General features: G+C 33.3%; 1 protein-coding gene across 3 annotated transcripts in view; it reads left to right on the forward strand.

Annotated features, from left to right (window-relative positions):
• yki (Transcriptional coactivator yki) overlaps positions 1-20,743 on the forward strand; it is a 24,544-nt gene continuing 3,801 nt past the window's right edge. Inside the window, exons 1-4 of one of the 3 annotated variants that reach the window (XM_085191066.1) lie at positions 3-636; positions 17,859-17,998; positions 20,360-20,500; positions 20,585-20,739. In XM_085191066.1, coding sequence (XP_085047192.1) covers positions 164-636; positions 17,859-17,998; positions 20,360-20,500; positions 20,585-20,739 — 909 coding nt within the window. In that variant the 5' untranslated portion in view covers positions 3-163. Of the gene's footprint in view, positions 637-17,858; positions 17,999-20,356; positions 20,501-20,584; positions 20,740-20,743 lie in introns of all 3 variants that reach the window. The other 2 variants (XM_085191065.1, XM_085191067.1) reach the window with 2 other exon arrangements.

Here is a 20,743-nt window from a genome sequence, read left to right on the forward strand (position 1 = left end):
GCGTGGGCAGGCGGTGCGGGGCGGCGCGGGCGGGACGTCAGTCGCGCACCGAGCGCTATACTACGAATACGTCGGGTGGCGCCGCGCCAGCCCGTAGCGTGCTAGTGTTGTGTCACAGCGGTGGGCCAGGTCGGTTTCGAGATTTATTCGTTCCGACTCAAACATGGCTCTCAACTCGGACGGTGAACAGAAATCGAACCTGGTCCTCCGCGTAGACCAGGATTCTGACTCGGTTTTACAGTCATTATTCGACACAGTGCTCAAGCCCGACTCTAAACGACCGCTACAGGTGCCTCTGCGTATGCGACAGCTTCCAAAGTCGTTCTTTAACCCGCCGTCGACCGGTTCGAAGTCGCCATCTGTTTCTCACTCGCGAGAAAATTCGGCCGATTCGGCTTTTGGATCTTCTTCTGCCACCGGAGCTGCTCCAGTATCACATTCTCGAGCACACTCGTCTCCCGCTAGCTTGCAACAGACTTATGCAGCTGGTCAACAAACACAGCAACCACCTCTACCACATCAACATGCGAAGCAGAGGTCCTATGATGTGGGAACGCACATCCCGGACGATCTTGGCCCTTTACCAGCCGGCTGGGAACAAGCACGTACTCCAGAAGGACAAATATATTATCTCAAGTAAGTTATTTGCACTTAGTTCAACCTATAGTCCGACCTGGAATTGAAATAATTTAAATTTTATAACAAAATATGCATAGTAATTGTGAACTTGATAATAAATAGGTAAGTACTAGTACTACTAGTAGTAACTTATGTTTTTTTCAAAGTACACGTTCTTTATACAATGATTTATAACTTCATGTATAACATATTACAATAGTTGTTTACCATCGCTACAGTTGGTATACTTTCATAGCGTCCAGGCGATAGTCTTTGTCTAGTTACTATTACTTTCTCTGTAGACGGAGGACATAAAGGAAATGATGTTGGGACCATACCAACAGGGACTTGGGGCCGTTGGGGTTGTAAAAAAGATTTGGACTAGTACATCCTCTGTAGACTGGAGGAAAGAAAGGGAATGATGTTGGGACCATACCAACAGGGACTTGGGGCCGTTGGGGTTGTAAAAAAGATTTGGACTAGTACATCCTCTGTAGACTGGAGGAAAGAAAGGGAATGATGTTGGGACCATACCAACAGGGACTTGGGACCGACCGTTGGGATTGTAGAAAGATTTTCACACTCCTAATACTTATACTATTTGCACATTGCGCCTTTGTATAAATGATTTATTACCAAGAATATCTGCTGTAGGTGATGTTATAGGGAATCCCAAACAACCGCGTTGATTATTTTTTATTTACTATTAAGTACCTATTATCGTGTAATAAAACCTTGTTACAGATTTATTATCTCCTAACATGACTTTCTTTATTTATAATTTTATTAATAAAATAAAGGAATGCTCGTTTCACACGAGAAGGAAAAGAACTTGTGAGGTTTCTGTGGTCAACGTATTTACCCCGCTTTGCAATAGCTTATAGTATACCTATACAATAGGTATATATTATATACGGTATGTCCTCATCTATATAAATTATATTTAAGTTACTCGCACTATGGCAATATTACAAGTTTAATTGATTCCTTAAATTATTATTGACTAGTAGCGGCAAACAATTTCGCTTGCGTGACCATTATTGCAAAGCAGAACGTAGTGTCTGGGCACTCCGCTCTACGCTTTCCATCCAAATTCGAGTAACAGCGTGTTTAGTTGCAACTCAACGCAACCGGGTTTCTTGAGTGGACATCGTATTTACAAATTTACAAGCACAGCAATTGTAGTTAAGCGTTACCTCACTGTGCCATCATGGCTTAAATTTTCAATGATTGTTCATACTGAACATTTATTACTAATCGGCATTATTTTTTAGAGTTTAGCTGGACTGTTATCATATGTTTCAGATTTTCAATTTTATTATGATAATGGAAAATGCTTATCATATTAAATACTTTTTGTTAATGATCTATTTAATTGTTTCTTGTAGTTTAGCTGGCCACTATTCCAAATAATAGATCCTTCTCAGGCCTAATTAATAAACGTACAATAAATAAAATTCATTCAAATACCTGCAGTAGTTCTGAAGATGTGTGTTTACAAACCGACAATTTTTTAAATAATTAGAGAACCATATTCTATCGGTGTTTTTACATCCCCCTATATTTTTTTTTCGCAAATATTATCAATGTACAAACACTATTTTGAGAATAAATGAAAGAAGAAACAGTCAAAAAATCACTGTTTTGAATTATCTTTCTATAGATTTCCTCATATGTCTTCAATTTACAGACAGCAATCAGACCATTTTTATTTTTTAAACTATAAGTAACTTTCATTTAAATTGTTATTACAAGGAACGTAGTTTTAATTTAGACTATTAAATTACTATTACCATTACTTAACCTAATGTATTTATGCAATATGAGTTCCGAAATTTTTAATTATACTTAGCTTAAAAATTTTATTTTTTAATAAAAAGAAAATAGTAAACTTAATATTTAATTTAAAATAGAAGTTATGTAAAGCTAATATTATAATATAGTTTGGCATGACTGATAAAATGTGAGGCCCGCCATTTTAAAATCTTATAAACTAAAACTTGTCATAATTGTCATTCTCTATCTTAAAAAACATTGTCGTCATGGGCTATCTTATCGCAATCGTAATCTTACCTTTCGTCAGAGAGTACTTTATGATAACTTTTCATAAACTGTGTTAAAATGAATCATGAGGAAAATGAGGTAAACCTGTACTTTTTATGTCCTACGGGCTAAAAGTTAAATAAGTGTACCATACGCGGCTTCGCCCGTACGGATTACATGTGTACTACTATCTCGTTATTTGATATTATCGACCTATCCTCTATTATAATACCCATTATTATAAAGAGGGAAAAGGAACATTGACGTCATTAACGAGTTACCAGAAACTACTTTCGAGTGAATAGATTCTATTTAAAGCTTCATTAAAAGATTATACTATTACGAATATTCACTACCATTTTACAATTTAATCTATAATCTGTTACGGCTGCAAACCTGGCGCCACTGCCATTATTATTAGGTTGCGTTTTACTTCTGTAGTCTAGTATCGTATGGCTTAACGTGGGCGAAAGTGGGCTTCTGTTGTTTTAGCTTCTAATATTAATTCAAATAACATTTATAAATTGCAAGTTACACTTGTACTAGTATTATTTTTAATGTCCTTTGTAGAGTTCCTGTATTTTCATATCGTTATTAATTATTTAAGTGAACTATAGTATCTAAGTAACAAGATATAAATTATGATAATGATGTCTGTAAATCTCATGTCACATAATAAGCAGCGTGATTGTAGACCTGTAATAATCTCGTTTGTTTGGTAACAGAGGTAGTTACACGCCGGGCCGTCCCTATCACCGGTGGACAGCAGCCAATGCTACATCAAAGCTTTTGCCACCTCGTAAATAAACTCTACCAATGAAATAAGCATACTTGTACACTGTATAATAATAATGTTATCATAAACTGTCAACTTATTTATCAAGAATAATTATTAATATTCTTTGTTTATTATTAAGATTCTATTTTAATTTTAAAATTTAAAATATAAAAAAGGCATCAGTTACTTTTTCTTTTTATCAAACATTCAATATTATAAAATAAAGTGTATATTTTAACTTTTTTGGGTTAAAATCTTAAAAGTATATACATAAATATGAATGTAGACCGACAATATGTTGGCGCTGGTCGCTATACTAGCACATCGTCTGCATAAAGCAAGAGGTAGGCCGTTGCAAGCGGGGCGTTTCTTCCGCGTTGACAAATAGACGTGCACATCGTTTCTTAATTGCAAGTTGGGTCGGTGTTTTATAAGCTCCATAACGGCCCGTGTGTCTCGTATGCGAAATGTTTGCTTTAATTATTATTGGAATGGAGGGTAATTCTCTGTGGTTTTGTTCGGCTAGACTTGGCGATGTTCCGAAATGGGTAGCGATGCAAATTGCCTTGGCGGTGGCCCAACACGGCGCTATCAGCTCGGTAGCTTTAGCATGGCACCTTACCGTATACCTTTACTTAGCAATACCTCATAACAGAAATTTTTGTCAATGTTGCTTTTATATGATATATAAATTTTATTTTAAAACTTACCTAAATATGCTATATGCTATTATTGCTATTATTATTATAAAAGTATATATTATAAAATATATGTACGTACAATGTACATGTTATATGTTATAACATCTTTAGTAAACAATGATAAATTACCTGTAGTGATTCGACACCGTATAATATTTCCTTTAAAGTGTCGTCTCTTGAATTGTTAATCAGTGAAACTTCTGCTTCTGAATACAGATACATACATACTTATTTCGAAAAAGAGTTGTTAAGTTCATTCAACTCTATTTTATTTGAATTTAGTTACCTTCTTGGTGGCAAAGAATAGTAGAAAAGCTGTTTTAAATTTGAAAATAATTTCTGGTTTGTCTTTAATTTATGTATGGTATTTATGTGGTACAGTATATATTTTTTTATTTAATACTTCATAGTAGGTAATTCATCTGAATCTTCTTATTTTAAAAACTTTTTTTTAATATTAAAAAAATATTTCTTTTAGTAGAGGTAAAACTACTAGTTCCAAGAAGGATTGTATAGTAGTCATATGCAGTGCAAGTCAACTTATCGCAGTGTATTCAAAGCGATAACGTTTGAAATACAGCATACTATCGCCTTCTCAGAAATTTGTCCGCCTTGCGTCCGTCGCGACAGGTAGCTAACGGAACTCTACGACAATAAGATTCTACAAAGTAACAATACACTCAATATTACATGTTATCCTATACTTTATTGCATATTATCCTGGTTATTATTGGTACAAGTGCATTAAGAAATAATAACATAAATTTATATAAATTGTGCCAACCCAGTTCTGAAAATAAAATATTTGAAATTATTTAGGTAGTTTATATAAATTATTGAACGTCAACCATACATAGTAAATATGATTTTTCACATATATCTCGTGACATTGTTTATTTATTTATTTTTCTTTATTTGTGTAATTCTAACAGTTTAAAGAGTATCTGCAACAATAATTGATGTACGTAATAAAAGAATTACGATTACTCAAATCATTCCAGATAAAATTCGATAAGTTTCATTCAAATTTCTTTAAAAATAAAATTATCAGGTCAGTCTTTCTTATCGTATCGACCATTGTACAGTTTGTAATCTATACTAAATAATCGCTTAAAGTTCTGGCTTGGTTATATTAAGCCTGAATTACCAGTATAAAAAATATAATAGGAAATAAGAATAGCAAATATTGTATATTGTAGATACACTTATTAATATAACAATTTAACTTTTTGAGAAATCTTGTAAAAATTTCTCTAGCCAAATGATGAATTCTAAGAACGTATGGTTTAGTGGCTAGAGCGCTTGAACGGTTTCCATAGACGCACGCTCAAATGCCACAACGTTCAAATTAAAAAAAAAATATTTTCCATTTTTAAGTGTGGAATAACACTTTAAAATTATAAAAACTTGTGTCAACAAAATTATATTTATTGTTATATTTTAATCTTAATACATCCTTTTGAGTGAACGATAGTGTTAAGTGTTATTCTTAACAACTTAACTATAGCTCTTAAATCAACGATATAGAACACATATTTATTTAGAGCGCCGGCAACAAAAACAAGGTACTCAGTTTCCACGCTCTGATAATTGGATGTTGGCTCTAGACATCGTCTTTATCGGAATCAATCAGAAACTATTGGGTATTAGGAATTGTGAACGAACATAGTATTTTTAAAAATTAAAACCAAAATTAATTTGATGAAATGGTAAATATTTGTATTTTATGTTATAGTCAAAAACTATAAATGAAAATATTTACATTATTTTTATTATTTCTTCAAGTTTCAAGTTTGTATTTGAGCTCATCATTTACACGCAATGACTGAGAGTTGTACATATCTCCAAACGGGTGAAATGTTTGCATTTAAAAAAATATTTTGTTTTCTTTCCCCGATTAGAAAGCGCGACGTCGTATACTTACCGACATCTAATTCTAATTACTTGGTGAAAAATTGACAACAAAGTTTTTAACATTACAAAAAAAAATGGACTTACTTTTTTTTATAAAATACAATAGGTGCTGGGAGGTGTATACTATTATGTTAATTGTATATTTATGTGATAACTTATTTAAAATGAAATATATTTGTAAGAAAAGAGCATAGCGTCTCTATTCTTCATAGTTTAGTACTAATTATATGAAATACCGTGCCTAATTTCATATAAGTATTTCTACCTCCAGTTGACTTTAAGTCACTCTTGTTCATTTCTTCAAGGGTACAGCTTTGTTCGTGAAGTCCAACAATATAGTGCCTTGTGGACACAGATGTTTTTCATCGACTTGTGTCATCGGTATAAATGAATTCCAATAATATATGTGATCACAAAGATGTTTGTAAAGATTATGCATGAGGAATATTGAGACCACACTAGTAGAATGTTACATTATGTCTGCGACTTACGAGGCACAATTTTGTAAATTAAATTGTGAAAAAGTAGTAAATGACTTTTTTTTAAACTTTTATACTTTCAGATTTACTTGACCCTATAATAACAAATTAACAAAATTTTCATGAAATTGATGATAATTGAACCTAGCAAGTACAAACCTCCATGTTATATGCTGGGAGTATTGCCATGCCTAATTGTGAGATCAAAAGGGGTCAAGTGTGTACATTGACGGGCGCCTTAGGCCCAACGTCATCTTCTGTTACAATTTTAAATATGATCACGATGACGCAATTTTAGTATCAAACAAAAAGAAAAATCTATATTTTTTAAAGTTTCATTTCAATTTTAATGTCTTACAATTACAAACTACAATAGTTACTATATGTTTTTTCATTACATTCGATTGTTATTCTGATAAGGGTACATCATTTAAATGTAATGTTGATTAGAAGTTAAAAAAATATAAAATTTACCTACAAAATTAAAATCAATCAATATAGACAGAAGATATACTAATGAAGATATAATGAATGTGGAAAATGAATGGAATGGATTTGTTTGGCGCTTTGTTCTTTCTGGTTACCCCTTTGGGGATAAAGCGTGAGGCAAAAAGCTTTTGTTTGGTGATGGTATAATTTGTTTGATAAAACTAAATACATAACAGTTGAATTGATGCTGTCATCGCGCAGGGGCACAAGCGTGTGACTGTAAACACGACAGTTTTGCGTTTGATTCTCCATTGCCACTCAAGAACGTCGTCAAGAATTCGGCCGAAAGTAATGAACGGAAGTGTTAATGGGAAATGGATCTTAACACTGAGTTCCCTGATTCCCCCTGCCTACCCTACATTGTGCGGGTTTTTTTTTTAAAAGGCAAGGGAACGAGGTATCACGTGTTGAGTGGCAGAACTCAACGCCGGCTTTTTGCCTTGGTGGCAACGCGACGACATGAAAATATTAATACATAATAATTCATTCCACGATTAGGGATCCAACCCACAACCGTTCGGTACACCTGTCACCTTTGTGCCCCTGTGTCACGACGGCCTCAATAACTATTATATAAGTACTCAGTATTTTTTGATATATCAATTTATTCATTGTTTTTTGTTAGACTTCTTGCGTGTGAATTACATATAACGTTCACTAGTGCATTCGTATTAAAAAAATGACGCTGTCGCATTTATCTTGATTTTAACAGAAAAGTTAATGAATCATTTCCGATTGAATGGACATGTTATGACTGTATGCATGTCCTTAATTTCACAGATAGAATGATCTTAAATTTGCTTCCAAAAATTGGGGTTTCATGCAACACGCACATATTTTGGAATCACACAAGAAGGTATTTCTAATTTATGTCTAAGTTATGTTGGCCGATGGTGATAATTTTATAAAAAATATTAATGACAATTTTTAATATTAGTAAAAAAAATATTTAATATATTATTTTATCCTTCCATTATCTTATGTTTTGTGAATACATACATAGGTACATATGTTCTGGCAACACTAATAAACGTGAAAAGGAACAAAAAATGGACATCGGGCAGTATTAGTCAAAGAGAGGTGCACAAGTTTTCGTCGTTAACGGCGCCTCGTTCTCGTCTTGTTTACGTCTAATTTTGGCGCGAGCGCCGCGACGCTCGCCCCCGCGCCTACCGCGCCTGCCCATTGAACACTACGCATGCGGTTATTTCGGCATGGCGAACCCGAGCCACACTCGCGCCCCACGTCAAATTGTATACAGACTTTTAGACAGAATCTATGGAATATAAAAATATGACATTGATTGCTTATAGATGATATATATTACCAATCTCGTTAATTTTAAATATCGGCATTTAAAATTTAATTTACTGGTAACACAATGGTGTTACCAGTAAATTAATTTTGTAAATGTATGATATTGATCATATTGGATTTTCGTTACATCATCTGTCAACATTTATATTTGAATAGAAAAGATGTTTTCTTAGTTCATTGTTTTTAAAAGTGATACTTATTTGACAAATGAACACTATCACATTTTTTATTTTTAATAATAAATGAAAATATAATGTCTATTGGGCCCATTTTTCACCTTCGGGCGGACTTAACAAGATTGCCTCCTGTGATGTTGCCGCAAGTTGCCTCCGAGGCTTGATTCATTTTCTCAGAATCGACCCCACGAGAGCTCCCCCCGCTACCCGGCCTCGGCAATCACCTCTCCATCAGGACGTTCTTTATGTCTGTATGCTAAAGTCCAAACTGTATCGTCGCGTCTTATTGCTATCGAGTATCGACATCGCTCATCTTGTACTTCTAATATTATTATAAATTTTGTTTGTCCTTTTTTTAGAATCATTGTATCTATGTAATCAAATTAAAAGAAAGTAATGTGTTCATGAATAATGTATGTTTAAACATAATTCTTGTGTAGGTACTATTTTGTTTTAAAAAAGGTTTGAATAACAATAAAAAAATGTAAGCTACATATCTGCTTAAAATAAAATCCAATTCATTATTTATATCGATAAATTATGTTCGGCGCCTCCCTACAAGTGCACTGTCAGGTTGTGTTGGGCTTATTTTATTTTATTTGGTACACCTGAGTTGTTAGTAACAAAGGGATTGATTTTTTTCCCGGGTCTACCTCGGCCTTTAAACGTCTTGCCGCATTCTTAGAACCTCTAGCAATCATTTTATAATCTCCCATATCCATATGTACACTACCTTTTTCTTGATATATCATCATTTTCATTTAATAATTTATCTTAACAATGCTTATATTTAATATATATATATATATATATATATATATATATATATATATATATATATATATATATATATATATATATATTTTACTAATTTGTTACTTTTTGTGATGTATAAAAACTGACATTAAGTTTAATATTTCTTTGAAAGTTCGCTGTGGTTGTTTCATGAACAATATAAAACTCATCGTGACCCGACCTTGATATATTATAATATACATATAATGTGGTGCTTACAATTGTACTTTGCGCAAACGATATTTAAATTATTACAAGTGACATTTTGCACCTCGAAGTTGTAATCAGATACACCTACACATTTTTGCAAATATCATTTAGTTGCCTCAGTGTGTTGTTCTTATGTTGTATTCCTTACTCAGCAATCACTTGAAATTACTATAATTATATAGGTATTATCTGTAGGGTAGGTTTATCTAAAACACTAAGCTTATTTAGAAAGGCATAAAGGTAAACCAGTCGTGCAAGCTTGTGGAAATGCCCCGCTGCATTGCCTTGCGAAACTGTTTTGTTTCTTCGGTAAACAGGAAAATGGATCTTTTAAATGATGATAAATCTATAAATTTTTGTTGTCGTCATTAAAAATATAATATATTGACGTATGTAATATTTATATGTTTAAAAGGAAAAGTACTTAGTATTAATTTCTTTTTAACTATACAATATATTTTATAACTAGTTGTAAAACTATAGCATTCATTTTTATATTTATTAAAATATATATGTATATCTATGTACTTTATATATATTTTGAAGATTACATATTAAAACACAGGTTTAGATTCACATGCATATAACTAGTGTTCAAGTCAGGTTGTCGCGGGCAGAAAAAGATGTTGAAACGAATCTAGCGGTGAGTATAATGATGGCGATGCGGAGGAGCAAGCGGGACAAAGCGTTTGTCCACAAGAAGGAACGAGACATGCATATAAACAGTCAGGTCCAAAGTCCGCGGCCGCAGCAGGACAGTAGCCTCGACGATGCAACTCGTATTGCACTTACTCCCTCTAGTTTAAAGCCAGTTGTTTCTTCGTCTATCGGATTTTTCTATATATTCAATAACAGTCGGCATGATGTGGTATATTACGATGTTTATTATCACAAAGTTATTGGCTGTCTAGACTGGACGACAAAAAGTATATCCGTAGAGCTAACTGTTCAGTTCCTGGCAAGTCGCGAATCCGGTGCAGCAGTACCCAACAAGTGGTCGCGACCATTAGAACTTCCTGTGCGTTTGCTTCACTGAATGGGCGCACTATCCGCAACCTGGCTAGTGGAAGCCATATGAATGAGTAACGTAATGCACAGTGAATTATTCGTGCCAGACCGGCTTCCGTTGGCGCCGGACATATGCTCCGTGTTCTGCCTTTTTCTGATTAATGTCTAATTATAGGGCAAGAGTTGATGTACGAGTCATTTTAATATGAAGGTAAACATCAGTACCAGCAGTAGCAGCAGCGGTAGTCCTCTATTTTATTAAAGTATAACATTTATAATACATTTTATTCACATATTATGTAAAAATGAAATGACCAGAAACTGAGCAATATTATATATTTTTAATAATACTAATCTAAAAGTTTATTTACAATACAAGTAAAGAAAGAAGAGAAAAAGAAGTGAAACCACATAATCATCTTATTTTTTTAAATCAGCAGCACATAGTAGTATCTACCTTTATATAATGCGCCAAATTCTAAATAGTTTAAAGCGTAAAAATAATAATTTTATAAATCTTAAATAAATTGAAATATAGAGTCATAATCAAGAAACGACCTTAAAACCGGTCGAAAAATAGTATATTCGCAATATTCATTTTGGAAACCGGCTGCTGGTGAATTTAATGATAACACATTTAGTTGACCCGGATGTTCTGTACGGGGTATTAAGCCGACTTAAAGACAGGTCACGACGCTCTGTCATCCTTGTCTCACGCCGGTTGTGCCTTTGATATTTAGCGTTTAATCTCAGGGCTGAACGGTGACTTGCTGTAAGCAGTAAATATATGACTATAATCTAAAGTATTACTTTTAAAACATTTAAAGAGTTTTATTTGTTCTCATAGTTTGCTATCGGTTTTAGTGATTAAGAAGTGTGCCCAACTTATTTCAGATAACGCAAGTATGTTATCTGGTTACTTTCTAAAGTTAGATGAAAAAACATGTTGTTAACCTCTGGCAGCGAATGGGAGACCGCCTAGCCACAAGGCCGCCAAGTCCGCCACCCGCTCTACTACCTTGCGATCACTACTCAGAATAACATAGAAATGATATGTAGGCGTATTGATTGTGTTAATATAAATCTGTGTACACGCCATGTAACCTCAATCGTGTTAACAGCGAATTCCCTAAATTGCCAGAATTCTTCTTATTTAGTTGGTTATTGATACAATGAGTCTCAATATAATATAACACAAAGCGGTGTTGAGTTACGGCACTCAATGTCTCAAAAATTGGGGAACGGGGTGTCTTAACACTAACTATTAATGCTCTGCTGTCTCCTGCTACATGCGGGATAGAGCGTGAAGCTGCAGCTAAAAAACGAACACAATCCGTCGTTGTTAGGTAATAAACTATACTTTCTAAGTTGCCAAAATCAGTAATATAAGTACTGCAGCTGTGTATGTAATTATGTTTGTTTTGCTATTTTATTATCTAGTCTGTAATTGTCAACCTAACTGTCATTTCATACCCTATATACAGATAAAAAAAATCGGTCCTATTACTTTGAAATAAGCATAAATGCAAACGTAAAAGATTTTCTCATATATCTTCCAAGTACAGATATCTATCAGTAATATTTTTATTATTTGTATACATTTACTATACACAAGTCTTAAAATTATACGCTCTACAGTATTGTGATATAATAATTTACTTTGCAAAGTTATACGTAACTCTATATCTAAACTGTAAAAATCTTTAATGTAATACTTAGAAATTAAATTTACGGCATTTTGAAAGTGTTTCAAAACGCGTTCATGTATTGATATCCCAGAGTAGTAGATATAAATAAATCAATCGATCCTTTGTCGCAAGCGAAAACGATCTGGCGCCATCCTCCTGTAGACATAACCTTTGTTTATTACCATTTAATATGTCTGTAATATCACTTAGATAAGTAAAATACACTAATATTATTTTAAACAAATTAATACGATTTTTTATCTTTGTATTGATATTAATACAATCAAAAATAAGTAACATTCAGAAATATAGTTCAAAAGATTGATCAAACTGAATAATACTATATATAAGTATTTATTAAAATAAATCTATATTAAATAAGTACAGTTTGGCTGAAACAGTGGATCCCGTAATAAAATCATCGGCCGGAAGTAGATGCGTCACGCGGGCATTTTCGTCCACATGTGTTTGTGTGGGTAGCTGATGTGCACACACTAATAGTTTGCGTATGAGAAATAAAACATATAATACTTAATTTTACAAGAATATCTTGCATCTAAATATATGTTTTAACAAAACATGAATTATGTAGTATTTCAAACAATTTAGTGTCCATAGAAATTAATTAAGTTTTTGTTGTTTGGTGTTACCCATTGCTCTCGTTTGTACTGTGTTACTGATTACTTGTGTGCGTTTATTTACGTACGCGAGCGCCGACTCGTCCGAGATTCAAATTTAGAACACCGACTCCGCCATGTTGCTTTCGGTGAAAAACCTACGATCCATGTCGTTGAAGTTGTGAGAGCATCACTTAAAAAATAAATTATATGATCAATTATACTAATAAAATATGTGGACTTTTGATTAAACCCAATAGTAGAATTATTATAATTTTCAGCTTCTTTCGCAATCACAGATGATATTTAAAATTCTTAATTTAAATTTTGTAATTGTAGTTTTTGTTTATTAGAATATAGTTCAAGCATGATCTTCAATGCTGTTAGCGTAAATAAATTTTGCTGGTTAGTAAAGCGTACTCATGTGAATGAATGAGTCATAGTCAGAATTGGTCCATTTATCCGGCAGATTGTTACGAAGTAGGTACTATTATCCTCCGTTCAAATATCTATCTCATCAATTAAAAAGGTTTAATTTATTGAATATTTTAAATTTCGTTCTTTATCAGAAGAATATATAATATGCTTAACAAAAACTTTAAAATAATTTATAATAAATGGTCTAAATTATTATTATAATAACCTTCCCATTCTATGCGATATTAAATCAATTAAACTTTTGTTACTATTTGAAATTAATTATTTAACATCTTAGCAAAGGTTTTACAATATTAAAGCTCAAAGACTATTGTTAAAAACTAAATTTGCAAATTTTATCCTGATTATAATATTTTCCGGGATTCAATTATATGTGCAGTAACCGCGCAATTTATTTGGTTACGCAATCAAACTGAAGAATAAATAACCTGCGCCGTTCGAGGTTACTCGGTGGTCTCAGAGTTGTGGTTTAGTGTAGGTATTGGGAGTCATATGTAAAAGGGGGAAAATTACGTTTGAAACGAATGAGGATGTGCGTCCGACGTGACGTGCATCCGCCGCTGCTCGTAGGAACGATCGCCATCTTAGGAGCGATCAGTAGGTCAGGTGCACATTTTACTGCTTTTAATTATGTCCTGTCTATTATTGTATCTTGTTACAAGGTGTTCTTATAACGAGTTTATTGAAGGGCTTACAATTATTTATTAACTAAATGACAATATAATTGTATATTTGGTAGAATAAGGCAAGCGTATGAACAATAATTGTGATAAAATTAAAAATTGTTTTTTTTAATAATAAAAGCTATAAATGTTTTCCTAATAGGTATATCTGTTGAGCTTTGGATGCAACATTGATAATTTAATTTGTATTCTTAACAGCTGTTGGTTGTTAAATACTATTGGTTGTCAGATTCGATTTATTAGTTAGAAAGTATATACAATAAACATTTATACATCTAAAGGTTTTTTTTTGTTTCAAAGTACACCTAGTGGTGTTTAAGCTATCGAGAAACTGCAAGCGCTATTGTGTAAAAGTAGAAGGCCTTCGCGAGAGAAAGACATTTTGTTTCTCAATACTACTTGTCACCTGGTGATTGTTCACCAACTCTATTTATATTATAATTTTACTACGTATGTATGACATCCTATTTGCATATTCTTGTGTGTTATAATAAACCACCTTCGAGGAACTTTCTAAACATTATATTGTAATGTTGGGAAATATCACATGTATATACAAAATCTATACCTTTTAAGAGATTTATGTATATGGCAAAGTAATAACATAACATTTTTTGTTAATCAAATGTATAGTGAAAGAAAATAATTTATTAAAACGGAATTATATTACTTAAAGATATTAAAATTCTATTTATGGATAAATCTTTTATTCTCAGAAAAGTGACTTTTTCAAGTGTCATAATTTATAAGTAATAAGTGTGCTCAGGCGCAAGCTTGTATAACGCTGTTATGCAACGGCGTCGGTGCGAGCGCCGCGCGCCGCGTCGGCAGGCTGAGCTGTAATTACACACGTTGCGGTGTACCAATCTCTCCCCGCACCCCCTATTTTCTGTACTTCTAATACAAGTAATATAATAATAAATGTTTTATTTCATAAGAGATGCCATAGTGAAATACATTAGACAATATATTCTAAATAGATGTTACTTAAAAAAACTATAACAATTTGATCTGGTAATGTCCTTTTTTTTTTTATAAATACAACGAGCGAATCTAGCGAGTGTTGGCACGCGAAGCGGATAGTGGGCAAAGGTAGTAGGATGATAGCGTTTATTTCTTGAATGAAACTTTCACATAAATGTAAAAGTGACTAAAATATTTGAATATTCAAACGAATAAAAATGACGCGTTAGTGAAATAAAAGTAATATAACTTACTTTAACTATAAGAGGCCATCATGAAATAGTGGTACAAGCATATGACTCAAGAGGCGTAGGTTCCATCCATTCTCGGCGCAATGAAATATTTAATATTTTAATTACCTCACTCTTGTAACAATACTAACGACGACGCGGCGTTGATTTCCACCATTATCACATAGTGCATTCGGAATTCGGCGTGGGCAACAGTGTTTTAACAAGTTCTCTACTAACTAAGTTCTCTCCCGAACTATATACGGTATACAGCGTAGAGCTGAAAAAGAACCCTTATCTATACTTTTAACTGTGATTTATTAATACCGAAGCAAAGTTGACAGTATTTATGTCCATCGTGAACTTGTTATTTATCTAATAAAACAATAACAGGCACATTGCAGGTGCGCTAACTCATTTCACAGTAAGTACAGTTTGTTAGCGCGACATCGACAACAGCTGATACGGCGGCCAAGTTCATTAACGCCCCGAGCAAATCGATTCATCGTGGTCATGCCCTCGGCCGCTTTCCATTGCTAAATCATTTCCTTATCTCTGCTTTTTGTTACCTATATCACAAACTATTCTTTATTTTTATTTGTAATAGTTTTCGCTAAAAATGCTTTCTCTCTTTTTTAATATTTTTCTTTTGGCTCATCTATATATATAAAATCCAAAGGTCACTCACTCATCACGAAAACTCAGAAACTACAAGTGCTAGGCATCTCAAATGTTGCATAGGAGTTACTTATAGGACGTAGGTGCTCGCTAAGACGGGAATTTGCAATATTCGACTTCTAAGCGGTTGTTTTTGGAGTCGAAAGTTTGTATGAAACTTCCTTACTACAAATGCTAGGAGTCTGAAATTTTGCATAGACGTCACTAGGACGTAGTCATGGAGACAGAAATTAATAATAACATAGTTCACGCGGGTGAAACCGTGAGCGGGCCGCTAGTAAAATATATAGAAAGGAAGGTTTAGTTTTATTTATTTTTGATTATTAAAAATTATTCTTAGCATATGTACATGTCACAAAGATGTTTAGATTTTCCTACATACAAGAAGTTAAAATGGAAGGTTTATTGAAAACATAACTTATAGCTTTTAAGAAAAGGGCAGTTAATTCACTTATTGACTATGTCCTATTGAAACGATGAAAGTAAAAGAACCATTCATCACGGCGCAGTGAGTGCTTGTTCACTTCACTAGGTCGCCAGCGCAAACGCCGCGTCCGGTTTACCTACAAATTGGTCACATCGACCGCTAAGTAGGGAGGCACGGCTCACATCATGTCTGTTACCAACGGCCTTATAATTGTAGTGCCTGCGTGTACCCAACACGACCTTACCACCGTAGGCCTGATCGGCTTTTGCAAAATGGACACTTGCTGTACATATTTGTATGAAAAGTTGCTTGTTCCGGTTAAAATATGTAGTCCATACATATAAATCTTAATTTCGAATATGATTTAAGGATCGAAATTAATTGCGCTTGTCTTGGCTCTAATAGAAATATTTATTTTCATAGAAAATTTAGATTAGATTTAGATTCATTAATAAATTACAATTATTGAGAGGCCCCTTGGACGTGTTAAATACGCGTTGCCACACCACCACTATATACAGAAGTATATAGTCGAACACATTGTAGTATGTTTTATATATATTTTTTTAATTTAATGTATATTAATATTTTGCACTATTTCACTATACCAACTATAACTCAAATTTACTCCGTTTTCAAAGTCCGCCCAATTTTCGTAAAAAGGGTACAAATTTTTCATCATTACACATCAATTTATACAATACATGTTAATCTATATTACAATAGACTAAATATGACAAATATTAGTTTAGATATTTTTTCATTATATCATTTAATTGTGAGGAATTTAGAATATTAATTAAAATAACAACTATTTTAACAAAAAAAACTAATCTAGTGTCAATGCTTCATTGACAACTCTTGATTTGGTGTAAACTAGCTTGATGTTCCATAACTGGTTATTGTAATACTTGTTTATTTGGTGAAAGCTTGGAAATTCATCGAATTTTACTGTACCTGTACAACAACCGAAAAGTCTATTAGATATATTATTTCATATTTTTGCCGTTGACTCATTATACTTAGTATTTGTTAAAGATCTTATATTACAAATGACGGAAGTATCTATAGTGTTTTACACTACATGTGTCTTGGTAACAGCCGAAGGTTATCACGAATCTTTTTATTTATTGGCTCGTTTACCTTATTTAATGATTATTTGCGGAACATATTGATACTGTAAAGTAATATACAATTTTATTATTTTTTTTCTTTTAAAAAAAATATGCGTCGATTTGATTGAATGTAATACATTTTGTACAATACCTTATTAGTTTTAAACGAAAAATTATGTGATTTTTCTGAGCAAATAGAGGTCTACATATAAACTACTATCCTAATTAGCGTCATGTAAATCGTTCAGCCTTTTATGCTAACGGAAATGACAAAAAATAACATTAAGAATACTTTTATTTTTACCAGTAGTAGGAACGGAGTGTCTAACTCTAGGTTCCGAGGTTCCCTCTGCCTACCCCGTTATTTGCGGGAAACAGCGTGAAGCTAAAACAATAAATAAATGAAAGTATAGCTAGTACTAGTGTTCTATTTTATCTAATCATTTTAATGTTTGTAAGTTATTTTAATAAATTCGTTTGGTTTCTTACAGCCACATTACAAAAACAACGACATGGGAGGATCCGCGCAAGACGTTAGCCGCGCAAACTGTAGCAAGCAGTGCCCAGCACCAGAGCGCAGAGACACTGCTCACACCAGCGGCCGCACCGGCCATAGCTGCTGTAACGACAGGTACCTACTTTGAAATGACATTTTATTTTATAATAAAAGAGATATCATAAATACTGACAAATTATATATTTATGAAAATTATTATATCGATGAGTTTATTTCAAAAACTAACAAAAAAGATAGTCCGCTCACTTTTTATAAATGTAACCAGTAAAAAGATTATATAAAAAATACGTTTGTTTAATAAGATTAGAAATTATTAATGTTGAATAGCAAGCAAGGAGTCATTTACTGAAATAAGCGTTAGAAGCGTACGGTAAGTTTATTACATTTTAGAAGCAAACATTACTCGGACTTCGGTGCGACGTTTAAAATTATCATGGAACTAAAATAAAAACAAGTAAATAACCCGAATTCTAAAACTGATTTTATGACGGGAATTAACGCGTTGTTTCCGTCGGTCGATGCGAGACGAGCGTTGAAAGGTGTTCGGAAAATACATTGGTGTGTCGGCGCCAGCGCAGCGGCCCTGGCGGCGCCTCTTGCGACACGTTCGTTTTGATATGGTATATATCTATAGACCACCTAATTCTTTTCATCTTTGCATTGTATTTTTTTTTACTATAGTAAACGGTCTAGCAGTGCACGATGCTATATGCGTATGTTGACGATATCGTTCTGTTTTGAGTTATAAAATAAATCAAAATTTTTATCTTGGTATATTTATAAGGATATCAGGCATTTATTTCTTTCTAATATATTTTAATTTGTAATCAATACTTAAAAAAAATAAGTCCGCTTTAGCAGCTGTTTGGCAAGAAATCTTTTCTATTTATAATCAAACGCTAAGTAAACCTCATAGATAAAATATTTATTATTTTGAAACTGAAGAAAACGTAGAACGTCGTACAAATGTATTATGATATGAATTTTTGGCAGGGTAAAATCGAAAACAGTTTATATTTTCAAAACACAATTCAATACGAAAATATAAACTTTGATTACAAAAACCTTATTTGACGTTTTTTTATATGCCAAGATAATTATTTAATTATATTGTACATATAATATTGAAAACAGAATAATATTAGAAACAGCAAGGACATTGGCCAAATCGAAGTTAACGTAGAGTCACGTGTAGAGACACATTTATGCATTGTCTCATGATAGTTGCTTTCCGTACGTGCTCTAGTCACGTTCCGTGGTAATGCACACCTCTGACGACTCTAAATGGAGCAAGTTGCAGGCTGAAGATGCTCTTATCTCAGATTTATTAGAGGCGCAAACAAGCCCACTATGTAGATCACCTGACAAACGAATACTGTTTTTATACCACATTCCTTCTTATAATCTGATGTCGCGATAATATATTGCTTCTCAAATATAAAATAGTTTTCAAATGATGCATTACATTTTCATGCTAAAAGTCTAATATTCCCCAATTTTGAGATTTTAATTTGAATTTCTAATAACTTATTTGTAAATATGGATTCTGAGCACGTATTTTTTGTTAGGTATATTATTAAACACTAGTATGTGTTTAATAAAATTAAATGTAGTAATAGTAAATAATAGGTAGGGTTAATAATACGTGATATAGTTCCTATTTCTGAATTTAATTTCATTATACACACTATGTTACTTATTTAAATTGTATTAATTTTCTTCATGGTGTAAATAGCATACTACCAAAAAACAATAAATCCGGTTCATCGTTTATTTTTTTGTACGATAGGTTTCGTAAAATGTTTGTTCACTTACATATAGATAGCACAGTCGTGAAATGGTCAGAAAGTAGAGAACAAACTGAATTACCCAAATTTAAAAGCTGTTTAAATCTAAAATGTATCGATGATAAAAGTTGAAATATGAACATTATAATGTATATGAATTATATAACTGGCGTTGTTTATGAATGGCCGTCCATTTGTTACGTGTCGCATACCTCGTGAGCCCGAGATGAGCATGAATGTGCGAGGGTGAGTTGGCGTTGCATCCGTTGCATGGTGATTCATTTTATTCTCCGTATGAATTGGCCAAACGAAATGGTACGGCTCGATGTGAAAATGCTGTTTATAGTACATTGAAAACATTACGGAGAAATGTTTTGCAGCCATTGGAGTTTGTGTCAATTAAAAACCTATGCTTTTCTTTGAATACGTTTTTCTGGATACAAGCACACAATGGCGTCTCACACTGCTTGACACTACGCTACAAACTTCTCAGAATAAACCCGGTGACCTTCTATCATGACCATTCCATTTCCATCCACTTAAACGATAATATGCGCACTTGTTTCGTACCTACCACCTGCTGGCTTGCAACTAGTCGCTGTTGAGAGAATAAAAACTCGTTTGCTTTTAAGTAAATTCATTTAAATTTATTTCAATATATTCAAACGCGTCTAATTAATTTCAGCAGCGAAGAGTACAAGCACTAATACGACGACAGATCCTCTCGGGCCGTTGCCGGACGGCTGGGAACAGGCAACGACACCGGAGGGAGAAATATACTTTATCAATCACGCGGCTCGGACGACATCCTGGTTCGATCCAAGGATACGTAAGTTTATAATTTTTTACAGAGTACACAAGACCTCAATTGAGTTCTACAGTGTGTTAAAAAATTATGTTTTTCTATTTCCAGCGCAACACTTACAACGTACTCCAGCGGGGAGCGGCGCCGCGGGCGGAGGCTGGGCTAATGCCTCAATACAGGCTTGCCAGCAAAAATTGAGATTGCAGTCACTACAGTTAGAACGAGAAAGACTTAAACAACGCCAGCAGGAGATACTACTCCAGGTTA

The sequence above is a fragment of the Heliconius melpomene genome, chromosome 10, assembly GCF_056956725.1.
Source record: "Heliconius melpomene rosina isolate 202511_hmr_F chromosome 10, ASM5695672v1, whole genome shotgun sequence".
Classification (NCBI taxonomy): Eukaryota; Metazoa; Arthropoda; class Insecta; order Lepidoptera; family Nymphalidae; genus Heliconius; species Heliconius melpomene.